The 19,163-nt window shown below is 44.0% G+C and overlaps 1 protein-coding gene across 1 annotated transcript in view; it reads right to left on the bottom strand.

Moving 5' to 3' along the window:
- The window catches only part of LOC311132962 (PHD finger protein 14-like), a 91,656-nt gene that overhangs the window by 39,944 nt on the left and 32,549 nt on the right, over positions 1 to 19,163 (bottom strand). The window contains exons 17-18 of the mRNA XM_084166356.1: positions 15,790 to 15,852; positions 15,414 to 15,538 (exon numbers count right to left, since the gene is read on the bottom strand). Of these exons, the coding sequence (XP_084022482.1) occupies positions 15,414 to 15,538; positions 15,790 to 15,852 (188 nt within the window). The remainder of the gene's footprint in view (positions 1 to 15,413; positions 15,539 to 15,789; positions 15,853 to 19,163) is intronic.

Here is a 19,163-nt window from a genome sequence, read left to right as displayed (position 1 = left end):
CCAGCACCTCCTGTTAGAGGAGCCCTTTTCACAGCAACAACTACCAGGAACCCCTATTCTAATTAAACAACCTATTATAAATAAAGGCCCTAGTCTACATCACACACTAATGAGGAAGCATCCCCATCATATGGACATCACCCCTTGACCCTGTCACACAGGACTTTAGGTGACTGTTGTAAGTGTTGTTGTAAGAAGAACACATATCGCCACAGCAGAGCCACTGTGTTTCTAGAGCACTTCTCCACATACAGACAAGACTACTTCCATTCCCACAGGATCAAACACCACTGGGGATCGTTCTAAGCTAAGCCTCCCAGCCTAATCTATCAGTTACACCTCCCTGTCAATTTACTGAGCAGGGGTTTATTGTGAAATCTATGGGTGATCAATCACCTCTCCTACAAATTGCTTCTGTTTCATGTAGTCGGACCAGAAGGCAATAGAGAAGTTTGATGTGAATATCTGAATATGAATATAGATGTACATACAGTGCCTTCGGAAAGTATTCATAAAAAAACGTTGAAAATCCCTTTGAGCATGGTGAAGTTATTAACTACACTTTGGATGGTGTACAGTGCATTCGGAAAGAATTCAGACCCCTTCCCTTTCTACACATTTTGTTATGTTACAGCCTTATTCTAAAATGGATAAAATAAAACATTTTCCTCATCAATCTACACACAATACCCCATAATGACAAAGTGAAAACAGGTTTTTATACATTTTTGCAAATGTATAAAAATACAAAAAACAGAAATACCTTATTTACATAAGATTCAGACCCTTTGCTATGAGACTCAAAATTGAGTTCAGGTGCATCCTGTTTCCATTGATCATCCTTGAGATGTTTCTACAACTTGATTGGAGTCCACCTGTGGTAAATTCAATAGATTGGACATGATTTGGAATGGCACACACTTGTCTATATAAGTTCACACAGTTGACAGTGCATGTTAGAGCAAAAACCAAGCCATGAGGTCGAAGGAATTGTCCGTAGAGCTCCGAGACAGGATTGTGTCGAGGCAGAGATCTGGGGAAGGGTACCAAAAAAATTCTGCAGCATTGAAGGTCCCCAAGAACACAGTGGCCTCCATCATTCTTAAATGGAAGAAGTTTGGAACCACCAAGACTCTTCCAAGAGCTGGCCGCCCGGCCAAACTGAGCAATAGGGGAAGATGTGCCTTGGTCAGGGAGGTGACCAAGAACCCGATGGTCAGTCTGACAGAGCTCTGGAGTTCCTCTGTGGAGATAGGATAACTTTTCAGAAGGACAACCATCTCTGCAGCACTCCACCAATCAGGCCTACGTTAGAGTGGCCAGACAGAAGCCACTCCTCAGTAAAAGGCACATGACAGCCCGCTTGATGTTTGCCAAAAGGCACTTAAAGACTCTCAGACCATGAGAAACAAGATTCTCTGGTCTGATGAAACCAATATTTAACTCTTTGGCCTGAATGCCAAGCGTCACTTCTAGAGGAAACCTGGCACCATCCCTATGGTGAAGCATGGTGGTGGCAGCATCATGCTGTGGGCATGTCTTTCAGCGGCAGGGAGTGGGAGACTAGTCAGGATCTAGGGAAAGATGAACGGAGCAAAGTACAGAGAGATCCTTTATGAAAACCTGCTACAGAGCGCTCAGGACCCTGGGGTGAAGGATCACCTTACAAGAGGACAACGACCATAAGCACACAGTCAAGACAACGCAGGAGTGGCTTCGGGACAAGTCTCTGAATGTCCTTGAGTGTCCCAGCCAGAGCTCAGACTTTAACCCGATCGAACATCTCTGGAGAGACCTGAAAATAGCTGAGCAGCGACGCTCCTCATCCAACCTTACAGAGCTTGATAGGATCTGCAGAGAAGAATGGGAGAAACTTCCCAAATACAGGTGTGCCAAGCTTGTAGCGTCATACCCAAGAAGACTTGAGGCTATAATCGCTGCCAAAGGTGCTTCAACAAAGTACTGAGTAAAGGGTCTGAAAACTTATGTAAATGTTATAGTTGTTTATTTTTAATAAATTAGCAAACATTTCTAAAATCCTATTTTTGCTTTGTCATTATGGGGTATTGGGTATAGATTGATGAGGAAAAAAACAATTGAATCAATTTTAGAATAAAGCTGTAACCTAACAAAATGTGGAAATATTCAAGGGGTCTGAATACTTTCCGAAGGCACTGTATGTACCCAGTTTGACAAAAAATGCTACTGCTAATAACGGAAAGAAGCTAAGTCTGATGAAAGACTGCACGCTGTAGTGTGCAAAAGCAAGTATTGCTCAATAAAGTCTACCAACTACCCTTTGTGGGAAGTCAGTAGCACAAGTAATAAGATACTAGCGTAGCAGCCATAACATGAAGCCTTAAAACTAAAAAGTTAATGCATCTAAATTCCCTTTGCCTTCATTGATACATACAGTAAATAAAAAAATACATTACAACTGGAAGATAAAATGTAAAACATCCAACTCAAACACCGCTTCCCGGAAAACGTAGCCAAAGGCCGTCTTTTTGCTACTACGGCGTTCACATCATGTAAAATATGTTATCTTTCATAACCCTAAGGTATTAAGCATTAAACAACCACGTCCATATATCAATGTGATTACCAATTCATTCCACGGCAGGCACATATTTTACATACTAGTTTTGTCTGTATACGTCTATTCCCTCTCCCTCTCCTCTGTCCCTATCTCCTCCATATATTCACTCTGACAGGGCAATTTAGAAACGGGTTGCCGTCGGCACAGACTGTCAGCTCAGAACAGACTCTCTCACATGATCTGAAGTTAAAGGAGAAAACATCAGAAGAAACCAATAACCACTGCTTTTCTCACATCCTATTAAACCTATACAGCGATAAACATTTCTCCACCATACCATGAGTCATTAGTGGAATAGCTAATGGGTGTTAAAGTCAGTTCAGTTCATCATCTTCTTTAACTAATGAAGTGTAAATAATTGAGTTTAGGCTCTGGAATTAAGTACATTGACATCATATGCATGAACCCAGAGAGAGTGTGACTGGTGATAGGGAATATGCAGTAGGGTAGGTGTCAGGGTTGAGAATGTGGTGTGGATGACACATCTTCTATTTGCACATCAATACCTGCTTTCAAGGCCTTATTGCATGTTTTTAGTCCAGGACCAAGTTTATTCTGTGTCAGCCCTAAACCTGCTAAATTGACTAAAACCAATTTGAGTAACAGTTTAATTGGTAGATAATTGGCATCTTACTAAGTTGTAGAAGCAGAGCCGAACAGCTGGTGCACATCAGCAGGGAACCTGCAGAGGTAGGTGGCCCACACACGCACACACATGCACAGACACACACCACACTCACACTAGATGAGCTGAGCAGGCATATCCATCTAGGAAACAAGGGGGACTTAAAGCACCCTCTGGCCTCCTCAGTGAAAAGAAGACAAATGACCACAAGTGTATCTGCAGCGCTAATGAGCTATCCTCCGATTGTTGCACACAACCACCAATTGATTGACCATGAATCTCCATCTCTACAGCGCCAAGAGAGAGGAGAGACACACACATACACACACACACACACACACACACACACCCACCCACAAACAACACACTTGAAACACCTCCCCAACTCACAGGAGGCTTCTTGTTTTTATTAGGCGAGTGTGTGTGTTTGTGTGTGTGTGTGTGTGTGTGTGTGCGCACGACACTTTGCCCCGTTTACTTCTTTTAATTACTTTACCTTAATGAACCTATTGTACTGTTTGTTGTGTATCTCGGGGAGCATCTTTGAATTAAACCACTGCTCATTGATGCAGACCCAGCCGGCTGGCTGCTGGCTGGTGAGGAGATTATTATTAGTTAATTGGAATTCAAAATGACGAGACCTGCGTTTTGCAATAAGTTCAAGAGGAAGTAACCTTTCCTTTCTGTTCTTCTGCATCACTTTCTGTTTTCCACTTCTTCTTTCAATTTGAGTCAGGATCTTTTATTAAATGCATTTATATCTAGGAGTATTTCTTTATTTTTAACATTTTACGACATACAAAAATTCTATGTTCTTTTCACAATTCATACGTTTTATCTCAGCAATTACAATAGGTATGATAACAGTTATCTATGGTGTCCCTCAAGGATCAGTTTTAGGCCCACTACTTTTTCATTGTATATGCTACCACTTGTTTTCCACTTCTTCCTCACTGAGCTCATATAAATTATTAGTGCTGCAGGCCAGTCATTGGCTAGCTGGTCTGAGAGCTAGGTGATGAAGTTGCCCCACCATCCCACCCTTCTCTTCACTGACTTTGTCCGTTGTACGTGGTCGCTCAACCTCTATCTGCTCTGAACACTGCCCTTATAGACTCAGCCACAGCAAGGTCCTTGATGTTATCAAACCAATTTGTCTCCGCTTTAATCATTGGGAAAATTGAGCCGCTCGCTCATCTCCCCTCCTCCATTTCTCCCTCCTCCCTATCCTCTGGAAGGAGACAGAATCAAATCCCTAATAAGAGCGGTTATTGATTGATGTAATCTTATTGGGTGTGAGGTGGGCAATTGATTGGTTTTGTCTGCTACACATGTTGCTCTCGGCGGGCGACTCGTATCCCCTTTCATCTGGTGTTCAATCTCTGACAGGAGTTCTTAGGGGCCCTCCTCTTTGCCACATGTACCCAATTGTCATACTTGAGTAAAAGTAAAGATACCTTAATAGAAAGTTACTCAAGTAAAAGTGAAAGTCTACTTGAGTAAAAGTCTAAAAGTATTTGGTTCTAAATATACTTCAGTATAAAAAGTAAATGTAATAGCTAAAATGTACTTAAGTATCAAAAGTAAAAGTATAAATCATTTCAAATTCCTTATATTAAGCAAAGCAGACGGCACCATTTTCTTGTTTCTAAAATTTACAAATAGCCAGGGGTACACTCCAACACTCAGATATCATTTACAAATGTGTATTTAGTGAGTCAGCCAGATCAGAGGCAGTAGGGCTGACCACGTGTTCTCTTGATAAGTGTGTGAATTGGACCCTTTTCCTGTCCTGCTAAGCATTCACCATGTAACGAGTACTTTTGCGTGTCAGGGAAAATGTATAGAGTAAAAAGTACATAATTTCCTTTAGGAATGTAGTGAAGTAAAAGTAAAAGTAGTCAAAAATAGAAATAGTAAAGTACAGACACCCCAAAAAACTACTTCAGTAGTACTTTATAGTATTTTTACTTAAGTACTTTACACCACTGCTCCCCTGTACCCCCCCCCCCCCCCCTCCCCCCTCCACCTCCCTCTCTCTCCCCCCTCCCTCAGTCTCCTTCTCTCCCTCTCTATCAGTGGGATGACAAGCAGGTGGCTTAGCTGTGGTTTGATCAGCTCTCATCACAGGTCTCTCAACTTTACATCACATTTCCCTTCTTCAAAGGGTGTGCTCTGGAGCGTGTGGCCCCTACAGGGGTCCTCCTAGACTTGTTCCCTTGTTCCTCCTCACCCACAGGCGATCACGGCCGATGCCTCACACACAGACACAACCAAATGAAATCAAAGGGTATTTTAGCGAGATTATACGGATATGACACAAGAAAAGGGATTCACAGGGTTTAAAGTTAAAAGGATGTGTTCAAGTCAGAAGTCAGTACATGGGCTAGCGTGAAGATGTAGCCTCGATCAATGTTCATTTAAATGAATCATTTCAGGGGTTTTTTTAACCATAGAGACGTTGGGAGGGAGTCAGATCTAATTGATTCCCAAGGTACTGAAGCCATGTGTTATAATTGGATATTAAAAGGAATCAGAGCAATTAGTTGTTTAACTGTAGGCAAGTACTACTGCTTAAAGCATCTGCAAACCTTAACTCAACTGAGGTAAGACCATTGGGTTGCAGCTGGGATCCAAAAATATAAGTACTTAATCTACAGTATAGGTAAATGTACACACAGGTACATGGTCATACAATTATTTGAGAAAAAGTAATACACTGATGCACTTTAAGCACTAACAGTAAATATACTGAACAAAAACATAAACGTAACATGCAACAATTTCAATTATTTTACTGAGTTACAGTTTATATAAGGAAATATGTCAATTCAAATAAATTAATTAGGCCCTAATCTATGGATTTCACATGAATGGGCAAGTCCTGGGCTGGCGTGGTTACACGTGGTCTGCAGTTGTCAGGTCGGTTGGACGTACTGCCAAATTCTCTAAAATGACGTTGGAGGTGGCTCATGGTAAAGAAATGAACATTTAATTCTCTGGCTACAGCTCTGGTGGACATCCCCACAGTCAGCATGCCAGTTGCACGCTCCCTCAAAACTTGAGACATCTGTGGCATTATGTTGAGTGACAAAACTGCACATTTTAGAGTGGCCTTTTATTGTCCCTCAGCACAAGGTGCACCTGTGTAATGACCATGCTGTTTAATCATCTTCTTGATATGCCACACCTGTCAGGTGGATGGAGTATCTTGGCAAATGAGAAATGCTCACTAACAGGGATGTAAACAAATTTGTGCACACATTTCTTTTGTAATATGGAACATTTCTGGGATCTTTTATTTTAGCTCATGAAACACTTTAAATGTTGTGTTTATATTTTGGTTCAGTATACATGTAGGGGTTCTACTCTGGGGAGAGTGATACTAGTAGTTATGGTACAGCTGCTGGACAACCAAAGTGCATCATAACAAGTTGTGTATTACAAATCAGATAAATGGGAAAATATTAATTTGCTAAATGTTTGTTAGTGGTAATTAAATGTTGTTTACTTGTTTGGGGATTAATCTGCATGCAGTATTTTGATTAGACTCTTTGTGGATTAACTAAATGGAAAACAACGTGGCGGTGGTTGGCCTGGAATATCACACTCCAAGATGAAGAGCATCATCATCATCATGGTCCTCATCACCAACAACAACAACAACATTTTCATCAACAACATCCTTATCATCAAAACCATCACTGTTGTCAAACACATTGACAAAGTCTTCCTTTGGTTAAAATAATGTCAAACAGGGCAGCGCACAATTGGCCCAGCGTCGTCCGGGTTTGGCCGGTGTAGGCCGTCATTGTAAATAAGAATTTGTTCTTAACTGACTTGCCTAGTTAAATAAAGGTAAAAATACAAAAATAAAAAAATACAATAAAAACAGAAAACAAATAACCCCATGATGACAACACATCAAATCCGGGCCGGTGATCCTTTGATACGTGATTTCTTTACAATGTCTTTGTTGCACCACATGCAAAGAGAAAGAGTAGTCCATGTATGGAGTCAAGGCTTATTTTCTTCATCCCAGGCCTCCCAACTCTTTTCTTCACGGGCCAGAGCAGGCCGTGCTGTGGGGCGCCGAAGCCCGCAGAGTGTCTGAAACAACCGCGATGAATTTATCACACTAGGGCAGTGCAATTACCTGGAGGGTGTTCACGTGACGGGAGATCAATGCGCCACAAAGCGCTCAGCCATCGACTCCCGCGTCCCACCCCGTGACAAAGTAGTTCTGTGAATTCTCTGTATAGAAACGGAGGGAGTGGATTATCGGACTTCTCCTATAGCCTCCGACTTTTTGATTTAGTGTCGGGGTTGTGGGACGGTGCTGAGACATTATTAAAGAGGCATTGTTTCACAAGGTGGGCAGGAGGAAGTAATGAATGCGGCGAGACAGAGAGAGACCATTGCCAGAAATTTACAAGCTCGTTAGGACACAACTCACTCACTACAAGGAGACAGGACACTATAGTGAAATGGGGTAGCCACAAGCTGCCTACACCTGGGTTCAAATACTTTGCCTAGAACAATGGAACCAATACAACAGTCACAAAAGTGCAAACCCTGCACTCGAGGCAGACTAAAGCAAACGCTGAAAGTAAATGGAAGACTTCAAACAGTTTTGAACCCAGGTCTGGAGCTGCCTGGGACTGAGCATTCACCTACGTGGCAATGAGGCTGCTGTTCCACTAGTCCACCAACAGGGGGCCTCAGTGGGCCGAGCTCAGACAGACAGAGCCAGGCAGAGTGTGTGTGCGTGTGTGAACTGGAGCAGTAGCACCAGCAGGTCTGTGGCCTCTGCTTTGCAGGTAGAGCCTCACCCCTCTAGCCTCTGACTGACCTAACTAGGGCCCCAGCCTGCTCACTGGGGGCTTCTCTGTGCTGTCACCCCCGGCCTTATGTTCTGTTACAGGAACGGAAGATACAGTCTATGACACACACACACAACACACACACACACACTCCTTAACAGTGTACATCTGTCTGTGCTCTGGGGCAAACCCCACACTAATTAGGATATAAGACGCCTCTGGGGGTTAGGTGATTCATCTTAGTGTGTAGTCACTGAGACAGGTGGGGAGGAAAAATAAGTGAATAAAAAAGGAGAGAAGGATAAGAGGAGGAAGGAGGTGCAACCAGGAAGTGAGCGGACACACACACACACACTGCGACGGTGGAATCAGTGGGATAAGAGAGGGGAAGGAAGAAGCTAGCTGGCTGGCTGGCTGGGGAGTAATAGACTGGAGCTGCTTGGCTACTCTACACACACAGCAACAGCCCAGCCCAGCCCAGCCTGACATGCCTTTTCTCTTCTCTTTTAAAGGTGGAGGAGAGGGAAAAAAGGAGTGAAGTCAGCAAAAACAAAATGCTGCCATTAAATCATCTTGGTGGATCCTGTGTCAGGACGGTAATGGGAAACGCACTCATCATCCCAAAGGTTACTGCTCTTCCAAAACCTCCCTCCAAACCTCCCTCCGCCTTTCTCTCCATCCTTCCCCTCTCTCCCTCCCTCACCCAGTCCCTGTCTCAAACTCACTCATCCCTATGGTCAGAACACAGCTGTAGCATCCCTCCCTCACTCACTCCCTCCGCCTAGGCCTGCTCCCCCTGTGTCTCTGTGGACCCTGGGCTAAGAGGGGCTGAGAGAGGGATGCAGGGAGAATGAGGGATTGGGGCAGTTACAGTTCTCCACGCTGTCCTGATTCCATCTCTCTGAGTCTCAACCTCAACGTGACACTGTTGCCTGTCTGTCTGCCAGCCTGTTTGTCTTTCGACTGGGCCCAACACTGAGTACTTCTCCTCCAGTCCTGGGTTCAACTACCATTTGAAATCTTTCAAATACTTTCAACATTTGCTCTAGCCTTCCTAGACTGCCAGATGGTGAGGGTTTGCACTTTTGTGACTATTCTATTGGTTCATTAAGCCAGGCAAGCTCAATCAAGCCCAGCTAAACTATTTGAAATCATTTCAAATAGTGTTTGAATCCAGGTCTGGGCTCAACATGGAGTGTCTCTCTGACTGTATTTCCTGTTGTTGCTGCCTATCAGTCTGGTGCCAGACACATTGAAAGCTTTTGTTATGCTGTTAACCAGATTGTCCACGAAAGCCTCTCTATTCTATGTCTGCCTCTCTCTCTCTGGCTCTCTCTCTTTCCCTTTCTACCGGTATCTGGCACTGTGTGAGAGGGAGAAAGAGAGAAGAGACAGTGGTGAATCGGTGCAGGAGAGACCAACTTTGTGACAAAGAGAGAGAAAGAGAGGGAGAGAAAGAAAGACAGACAGAGGGAAAGACCATTTTCCTCCTCACCAGCTCTACTGGCCTGTTAAGGGTCAGCTGCTGGCGGCAGACGAGGGGGCACTTCCTCCGTGATAAATCAGAGATGACAGAGGGCGTTAGAAGCACAAACGGAACGCTGTCCGCCGTCACCGCCGACACACCTTTACAACAATTACACAGAACAAAAATATAAATGCAACAATTTCAAAGATTTTACTGAGTTACAGTTCATATAAGGAAATCAGTCAATTGAAATAAATTAATTAGGCCCTAATCTATGGATTTCACATGACTGGGAATGTTGGTCACAGATACCCTAAAAAAAAGGTAGGTGCGTGGATCAGAAAACCAGTCAGTATCTGGTGTGACCACCATTTGCCTCATGCAGCGCTACACATCTCCTTCGCATAGAGTTGATCAGGTTGTTGATTGTGGCCTGTGGAATGTTGTCCCACTCTTCTTTAATGGGTATGTGAAGTTGCTGGATATTGGTGTAAACTGGAACATGCTGTCGTACACGTCGATCTAGAGCATCCCAAACATGCTCAATGGGTGACATGTCTAGTGAGTATGCAGGCCATGGAAGAACTGGGACATTTTCAGCTTCCAGGAATTGTGTACAGATCCTTGTGACATGGGGCCGTGCATTATCATGCTGAAACATGAGGTGATGGCGGCAGATGAATGGCAAAACAATGGGCCTCAGGATCTCATCACGGTATCTCTGTGCATTCAAATTGCCATCGATAAAATGCAATTGTGTTCGTTGTCCGTAGCTTATGCCTGCCCATACCATAACCTCACTGCCACCATGGGACACTTTATTCACAACGTTAATTTCAGCAAACCGCTCACCCACACCACGCCTTACACGCTGTCTGCCATCTGCCCGGTACAGTTGAAACTGGGATTCATCTGTGAAGGTCACACTTCTCCAGCATGCCAGTGGCCATCAAAGGTGAGCATTTTCCCACTGAACTCGGTTACGACGCCGAACTGAGGTCAGGTCAAGAACCTGGTGAGGACGACGAGCACGCAGATGAGCTTCCTTGAGACGGTTTCTGACAGTTTGTGCAGAAATTCTTTGGTTGTGCAAACCCACAGTTTCATCATCTGTCCGGGTGGCTGGTCTCAGACGATCCCACAGGTGAAGAAGCCAGATATGGAGGTCCTGGGCTGGTGTGGTTACACGTGGTCTACAGTGTTGAGGCCGGTTGGACATTCTGTCAAATTCTCTAAAACGACCTTGGAGGCGGCTTATGGTAGAGAAATTAACATTCAACTCTCTGGCAACAGCTCTGGTGGACATTCCTGCAGTCAGCATGCCAATTGCTGTGTTGTGTTGTGTGACAAAACTGCACATTTTAGAGTGGCCTTTTATTGTCCTCAGCATACACTGCACCTGTGTAATGATCAAGCTGTTTAATCAGCTTATTGATATGCCACACCTGTCAGGTGGATGGATTATCTTGGCAAAGGAGAAATGCTCACTAACAGGGATGTAAACAAATTAGTGGACCAAATTTGAGAGAAATAAGCTTTTTGTGCGTATGGAACATTTCTGGGATCTTTTAGTTCAGCTCAAGAAACATGGGACCAACACTTTACATATTGCGTTAATATTTTTGTTCAGTTTAATTAGCTGTCTAACTCTCATTTATCACTATGGCGATAAGGTGAAAAAGTCAAGAGTTTATTAAAGCTCTGCTGTAATGCTGAGAGCTATAGGGGCCGGGAGGCCGGGATACTTCACATACACACATATCATGAGAGCAGCAACATTCTTACTCTATATATCACAGTTACTTATACCCAATGTGGTAATATCACAACATGTTAGAAATAATCACATATAGGCATGTATGTAAACAAATAATACTAATCACATATAGGCATGTGTGTAAACAAATAATACTAATCACATATAGGCATGTGTGTAAACAAATAATACTAATCACATATAGGCATGTGTGTAAACAAATAATATAATAAAGGCATGTATTGTAAACAAATATATTAACAATGAATACGTTTAGCAAGGAGTCCTTTAAGGTTCCTACTCAATAGTGAGTTTAACTAATTTTCTTCACAACACAGTAATAACAAAAGGCATATTATGATATAAAATCAAGTATGAAGGCACAAATAAAAGACACAAAAAAGCTTGGCCTTATCAATAAATACTGTACACACCGATCACACAACACAGCTAAAAGGTGTTTGTTCACATATTCTAAACTGTTGGAACCCACCACATATTCTCAGGTTAAAAGTACATTTACCGTAGACTACTGTAGCCCTAATGGCTCAGATACAGAGTTGACCATAGCCTAGCCCTAGGGCTAATGGTTAGATACAGAGCCATGCATGGTTGGCTGGAGTAGGGTTAGTAATAGGGTTAGCTGTAGTCGGGTTGGCTGGTTAGCTGTCGTAAGGTTAGCTGGTTAGCTGTAGTAAGGTTAGCTGTAGTAGGGTTAGCTTGTTAGCTGTAGTAAGGTTAGCTGTAGTAGGGCTAGTTGTAGTAAGGTTAGCTGGTTAGCTGTAGTAGGGTTAGCTGGAGTAGGGTTAGCTTGAGTAGAATTAGCTTGAGTAGGGTTAGCTTGAGTAGGGTTAGCTATAGCTCATGGACAGTCCTCTAAATTTGTTGCGGAGGAGGAGGCAGAAGAGGATGAGGAGGATGAGGGAGAAGGAGGATGAGGAGGGCTCATGGTGGTGACATGACGTGCTGAGCCACCAGGTCATCCTGTACTGGGATCTCTAATCTCCACAGGAAAACCACCAAACCACCATATTTATTTCCTCAGTAGATTTTCCAGTGGACAACACAGCTAAAAGGTGTTCATTCACACATTCTAAACTGTTGGAACCCACCACATATTCTCAGGTTAAAAGTACATTTACCGTAGGCTACTGTAGCCCTAATGGCTCAGATACAGAGTTGACCATAGCCTAGCCCTAGGGCTAATGGTTAGATACAGAGCCATGCATGGTTGGCTGGAGTAGGGTTAGTAATAGGGTTAGCTGTAGTCGGGTTGGCTGGTTAGCTGTCGTAGGGTTAGCTGGTTAGCTGTAGTAGGGTTAGCTGTAGTAGGGTTAGCTGGAGTAGGGTTAGCTGTAGTAAGGTTAGCTGATTAGCTGTAGTAGGGTTAGCTGTAGTAGTATTAGCTAGAGTAGCGTTAGCTGTATCTCATGGACAGTCCTCTAAATGTGTTGTGGAGGAGGAGGCAGAAGAGGATGAGGAGGATGTGGGAGAAGGAGGATTTATTTCCTCAGCAGATTTTCCAGTGGACCTAAGCATTATGTGAGTTTTGGCAGCTCCCAGTGGCATGCATATAGGGTCCCCAGACAGACGGGGGGAAGAGAAGAGGAGTGACATAGAGGGTCCTGGGATGGGGGGGATGAGCGGAGGAGTGACATGTGAGGGCAAACTGTGACACTTCTGTCAAGGACCCTGACAGACAGCCGGACCACATGGCAGCAGCTCAGTTGTCAGCACTCACTATGGGGCACTGGGGAGACGCACGCACGCACGCACGCACGCACGCACGCACGCACACACGCACACACACACACACACACGCACACACACACACACACACACACAGAGCAGGGTTGCTTTTAAAGAAGTGTCAGTTAAACTGTCACTTTAAAATATTAAAGAGAGGAAGGAAGGGAGACTAAGATGCCTAATCACCTACTGTACACACACACTGACATTAGAAGTTACAATAACCATTCATATAAATGTTGCTATAATTAATATGTTAAATCTTAGGCTGCTGTAGGGCCTATCTAAGCGGCTACTTACTTCTCAAAAGCCAGAAAGGGCAATCATTCTACTAAAAACGACTACTTTTCCAAGGTCTACTAGTCCTCTACTCTAGAAAGTTCTACCCGACGACAACACTAGAAGAAGATTATGAAAGCCTAAGTTCAAGTGCATCTCCAATTAAAGGCCTTTACTGAGGAAAACACCATGTGATTGGACCACAAATGACTGGAGTCAATACAACTGATTGGATGTGGTGATAAGATGCTCAGAGAGGTCAAAGGAGTGAAGTGCCATCATAGAATGGATGAGAGTGCGAGAGAGAGCGAGGGAATCACTCCTTAGTCCAGTTAGGCCATAGTCCTTATAGATGGGCCCTTAGAGTTGACAATGACGATCACAAAGGGCCTGTCCAGTAATACCAACATGTCCTTTCTTACAAGAATGACCAGTTCAGTAATACTGAACCTCCCAAAACTTAATTAGCTCATTTTAACAAGTATTTTAGAATTCCTCAAAGTTAATTTCCATTTCTGCCACTCTCCCTCAATTTTAATTGGACGGCCAGTAGGTCGTCCAATTTGGGTCACGAAGAGGACCGTGGTGGTAAGGTCAAAGATGGCCATCTGATCCCACACCGCCGCCGTCATTCTTCTGTGTAATTAAGTCCCTCTCTGTCTCTAAGCCAAACGTCTGCTTCTCTCTCTCTCTCGTCTGTCCAGCTGTGTCTAGGTGTGGGGAGGTGAGGAGAGGTGTCTGCCCCGGCTCTCACAACCTGTGCAATGCAAAGATAGAAAGAGTCAGGGCAGGCAGCACACCTCACAGCCCCCGACCTTCTTAACCTAGAAAACACTGACAGAACCACACATTATTAGCTTAACCTTACAAACCCTGATAACTAATACAGCTCACAGAAAGAACCCTACGGAGTAATAAAGTGAATGCATCATACGGTTTCAGTTGAAATGAGCCTATAACCACGTTTCCATCCAACCATTTCATGGCAAATGAATTACCTGACGCATGAAAAAAGTCCAGACTGGGCTGATGGAAACATTAAATGCTGGTACAACTTTATAAATGGCGACAGACAATTTGTTTGTTCAACATGGTGGGATCTAATTGTGTCGTTAAAATTAATTATGCGAAAAAGGGTGGTGGGAACGCCTTTATGCGCAAATATTGATATAATACCATCATATCGAAGTAAACTTGGAGTCACGCGATGATATGTTGTGTGGTCCTCCCACTACGACTCGGAAAGCATGCAGTTTATTAGGCTACAGATGAAATAAGTTATGATGAACTTCACAGGTTGGTGAAAGTGCAAGGTGATGAGTTTGATGCTACTTTACAATAAATATCCAGGGTCTTATTCTGGTGACATGATGATCGATGCTTGGCTGCAGTTTGACAAATACAAATAATATCACTCTTATCCATAATAATCTCATAATGTAGGTAGCCTACCCACACTGTATCTGTGAGCTGTTGGCTAGAACGCATGTTATATAATGAAACAGTTTTTCTTGCAAAACCATCAGTAGAGTTGAAAATGCGATGGAAACCCATTAAACTTGTATTTTTCATTCGCTTCATGGGAATTTAACGGCAAAAGCTATTTTTATGTGCACTACGTCATCATGCACAGCCTTTTATCCGCAAAAATAAATACACTCTGATAAATCATTCAGTCTACAGTGTGTTAATGCTGACTGTTGTAATTCACACACACACTACTGAGGGATCTAGTAAGTTACGGCCCTGTTTAAGCAGCGTGAGACAGCTGAACCTCTGATGGGAGACCAGGGCAGATCAGGCTGTTCATTACATTGTGATGAAGTGTGTAAATGCAGGTGGCAGTTCAAAAGAGGTGTTCTATAGAGCTGCTGGCCTCAGCCCCGCTCACCAGCCCCCCTCGCTCAGCCTACGCAAGGCAGCCAAGGCCTAATGAAGACTGAACTTTAATCATCAGGAGGATACAGGTCCTCACACACACACAAACACACACATTCACAGGTGCGAACACACACACACAAGCATGGCACCCTTCCACCCTCTCTCCTCATCTCCACACACACACACACACACACACCCACCCCTCCCCTCCCTTCACACACACTGTGACCCACCTGACGAGGTTCTCGTTGTCCCCGGGTCCTTTGCAGGAGGTACAGTCGGTCCTGGTGTCGTCTGCTTTAGGTGTCTTCTTCTGCATCGCAGACTGACGCTGACGCCGTTCACGTAGAACCGGTTCCTATGGAAACACACAGACTGATTAGACCCGACACTGCCATGTGTGTGATAGTGTGTGTGTGTGTGTGAAAGAGTGTGTGGTAATGGTGTAGAAGAGGCGGGGTGTTAAGGAATAGAGAAATATGCAGGTGAATAGAGTGAACAGATTAGTACTGTATGTAGCACATGGGATGTGTATGTATTAGATGTGTGTGTAATAGGGAGGTTAGGAGCTGTAGGAATGTTTAGTAACAAAGTAGAACAGTGACATACATGCACCTCAAACCTCTCTTCTTCACAGATGGACACCCTCTTCCTCTTCTGCCCTCTAGTTCTCTGTGGAATACAGATCAATGTGTTTCATTGCAGTCACTCTTAACTAAGCTAGAATTCTGTGGTAATTTATTTGCTAATTGATTGATCTGTGTGAATTGATGAGAGATAATTGACCCGAGCTGTGGTCAGTCTCATGAGCCTTATGAAAGGTTATCAGCTAGCCATGCAAAGGCACAAGGTCACAGCTTGGTCACTTGGGGAAAATGTCAATATTTCTCTACTTCGAGTTGTTGAGTGAGTGGTCAGGCAAATCATTAGTTCTTGGTATTTTGTCTGGGAGAATCTGTCAAAATAATAATTTGACTTAAGTAGAGATATGCTCCACAAAGTATTGGCAGCATCCAAAAAATCTAACATTATTTGTTGCTCGCTTGTTGTCCAAAAGATTCAGGAGCCAGTGGAAGTTTGTTTATGACGTCGTCTGCTCCCTCAGCGGTTTGTCAAACAAAGACAATCCACTGTGCTCTCTGCCTTTTGCAACAATACCACAGAAAGCATAAACTGTTTTCCAAAGACTAATTTTTAATTTGTCTGTCCTGAATGTAATCCTCTACTGCCCAGTGAGGCTGGTCTTTTATTTTACCTCTGGCCATACAAGACAAGAGAGCCACACAGTGCTGTCTCTGGACTAGGTCCTATTCATAGCTAGAGTAACACTGCCTGTCAACTGCACGAGAGAAAGAGAGTGAGAAAGAGAGAAGGGAGCAGGAGAGAGAGAAAGAGAGGCAGAGAGAGAGAGAGAGGAGAGAAAGAGCTATGGAGATTTGGCTGCTCCCTCCCTCCCTCCATCTCTTCATGGATCCCACTTATCTACAGCCACCATACCCTGATCCTCTTCCGATACACCACCCCAGCCCTGCCTCCCCTCCCTCCTCCCCATCCTCCCTCCCAGCTCCCCGAAGGAACACAACAGATAGTCATCAGAGGGGAGAAAAACACTCATGTCCTCTTTCATTTTTTATTTTCCCCTGCCTTTTGTTTTTAGACTGTCAATAACCAACCCCCTCCACACCTGGAAGGAGAGAGCCTTAGGAACACTCTTCCTCTGTGGCCACTCACTGCCTGGCAGCCAAGCAAGACTCAGAGAACACCTTAGCGTCTGGCTGGCTGTCGCCCTCTCAGATAACACAAAAACAACCTGTTCTTCCTTTTCAAATAGAAAACAAATCAACACAAAAAACAACCATAAATGTCTTCTTCTCCTTCTGGAGGTTTGCTCTCTGTATCTGTTCTGTCAGAGAGACGGAGGGAAGGGAGAGAAAGTGGGAGGAAGGAGGGGAGGGGGTGGTGTAGAGTGGAGCAGCAGCAGTATCGGCGGCTGTGCTGTGTCGGGAGGTCTGGGTTAATGTGTTTTTCTGTTAGCTCGCATAAAGCGGCGTGCCCAGAAGTACGCTGGGCTGAGGACCCTGCTGCTGGAAGTACTCTGGGATTAAGCTGGCTTTTTCTCACCGCGTCCGCTTTAGTTGAGAAGCTTCAATGCTGCATTTATCTTCAAATGCAAGGAGTGCGATGGCAGTCACTGAATAGGCCCTGCTTTGCATTTTTAATGCTTTTACCAGGGCACCCCGGCGCTGGCACCACTTTAAAGCCCTGTTTCAATTAATCAGGGCTGGCTAATCGACCTCCCGCTGGCCCCTGCATGGGGATGAGTGTGTGTGTGTGTGTGTACAGCGCGCATGTGTGTGTGTGCAGAGCCACAGAGGTAAGATGGCCCGTTGCCACTCTGTGATGCAGCTCAGCCTCCTCTGGCCCTTGTTCAGGGCCTGCTGACTGAGTACACTGCCAACTGCAGGGTAGTGCCCTTCTAACTCAACATGTGCCCTCAATGTCACAGAGTATGGAGGAGATGTGTAGGACATCCTACACACAGCCAGACAGTCACACTCCAGAATGTATCACCACTTATTTAGCCATATACTTCTTAAAAATAAAATAATTTGGGGGTAGATCAGATGTAATACTGCATATAGATTGTAGCTTCCATCAATGTAATATATATACAGTACCAGTCAAACAAAACTATTAAATAACACATATGGAATAATATATTTTAGATTTTAGATTCTTAAAATAGCCACCCTTTGCCTTGATGACAGCTTTCCACAGTCTTGGCATTCTCTCAACCAGCTTCACCTTGAATGCTTTTCCAACAGTCTTGAAGGAGTTCCCACATATGCTGAGCACTTGTTGGCAGCTTTTCCTTCACTCTGCCGTCCGACTCATCCCAAACCATCTCAATTGGGTTGAGGTCGGGGGATTGTGGAAGCCAGGTCATCTGATGCAGCACTCCATCACTCTCCTTCTTGGTAAAATAGCCCTTACACAGCCTGGAGGTGTGTTGGGTCATTGTCCTGTTGAAAAACAAATGATAGTCCCACTAAGCCCAAACTAGATGGGATGTCGTATCGCTGCAGAATGCTGTGGTAGCCATGCTGGTTAAGTGTGCCTTGAATTCTAAATATATCACAGACAGTGTCACCAGCAAAGCCCCCCTCACCATAACATCTCCTCCATGCTTTACGGTGCGAACTACACATGCAGCGACCATCCGTTCACCCACACCGCGTCTCACAAAGACACGTTGGTTTGAACCTACATTCTCCAATTTGGATAATTTCCACCGGTCTAATGTCCATTGCTTGTGTTTCTTGGCCCAAGCTTCCTATTGGTGTCCTTTAGTAGTGGTTTCTTTATAGCAATTTGACCATGAAGGCCTGATTCACACAGTCCCCTCTGAACAGTTGATGTTGAGATGTGTCTGTTACTTGAACTCTGTGAAGCATTTATTTGGGCTGCAATTTCTGAGGCTGGTAACTCTAATGAACTTATACTCTGCAGCAGAGGTAACTCTGGGTCTTCCATTCCTGTGGCAGTCCTCATGAGAGCCAGTTTCATCATAGCGCTTGATGGTTTTTGTGACTGCACTTGAAGAAACTTTCAAAGTTCTTGAAATGTTCTGTATTGACTGACCTTCATGTCTTAAAGTAATGGTGGACTGTCGTTTCTCTTTGCTTATTTGAGCTGTTCTTGCCATAATATGGACTTGGTCTTTTACCAAATAGGGCTATCTTCTGTATACCCCACTACCTTGTCACAACACAACTGATTGGCTCAAACGCATTAAGAAGGAAAGAAATTCCACAAATTAACTTTTAAGAAGGCACACCTGTTAACTGAAATGCATTCCAGGTGACTACCTCATGAAGCTGGTTGAGAGAATATCAAGAGTGTGCAAAGCTGTCATCAAGGCAAAGGGTGGCTATTTGAAGAATCTCAAATATAAAATATATTTTGATTTGTTTACTACATAT

This window comes from Coregonus lavaretus (genome assembly GCF_964263955.1).
Source record: "Coregonus lavaretus genome assembly, chromosome: 7".
Classification (NCBI taxonomy): Eukaryota; Metazoa; Chordata; class Actinopteri; order Salmoniformes; family Salmonidae; genus Coregonus; species Coregonus lavaretus.
Note: the sequence above shows the minus strand (reverse complement) of the source record. Positions and strands in the feature narration are given on the sequence as shown.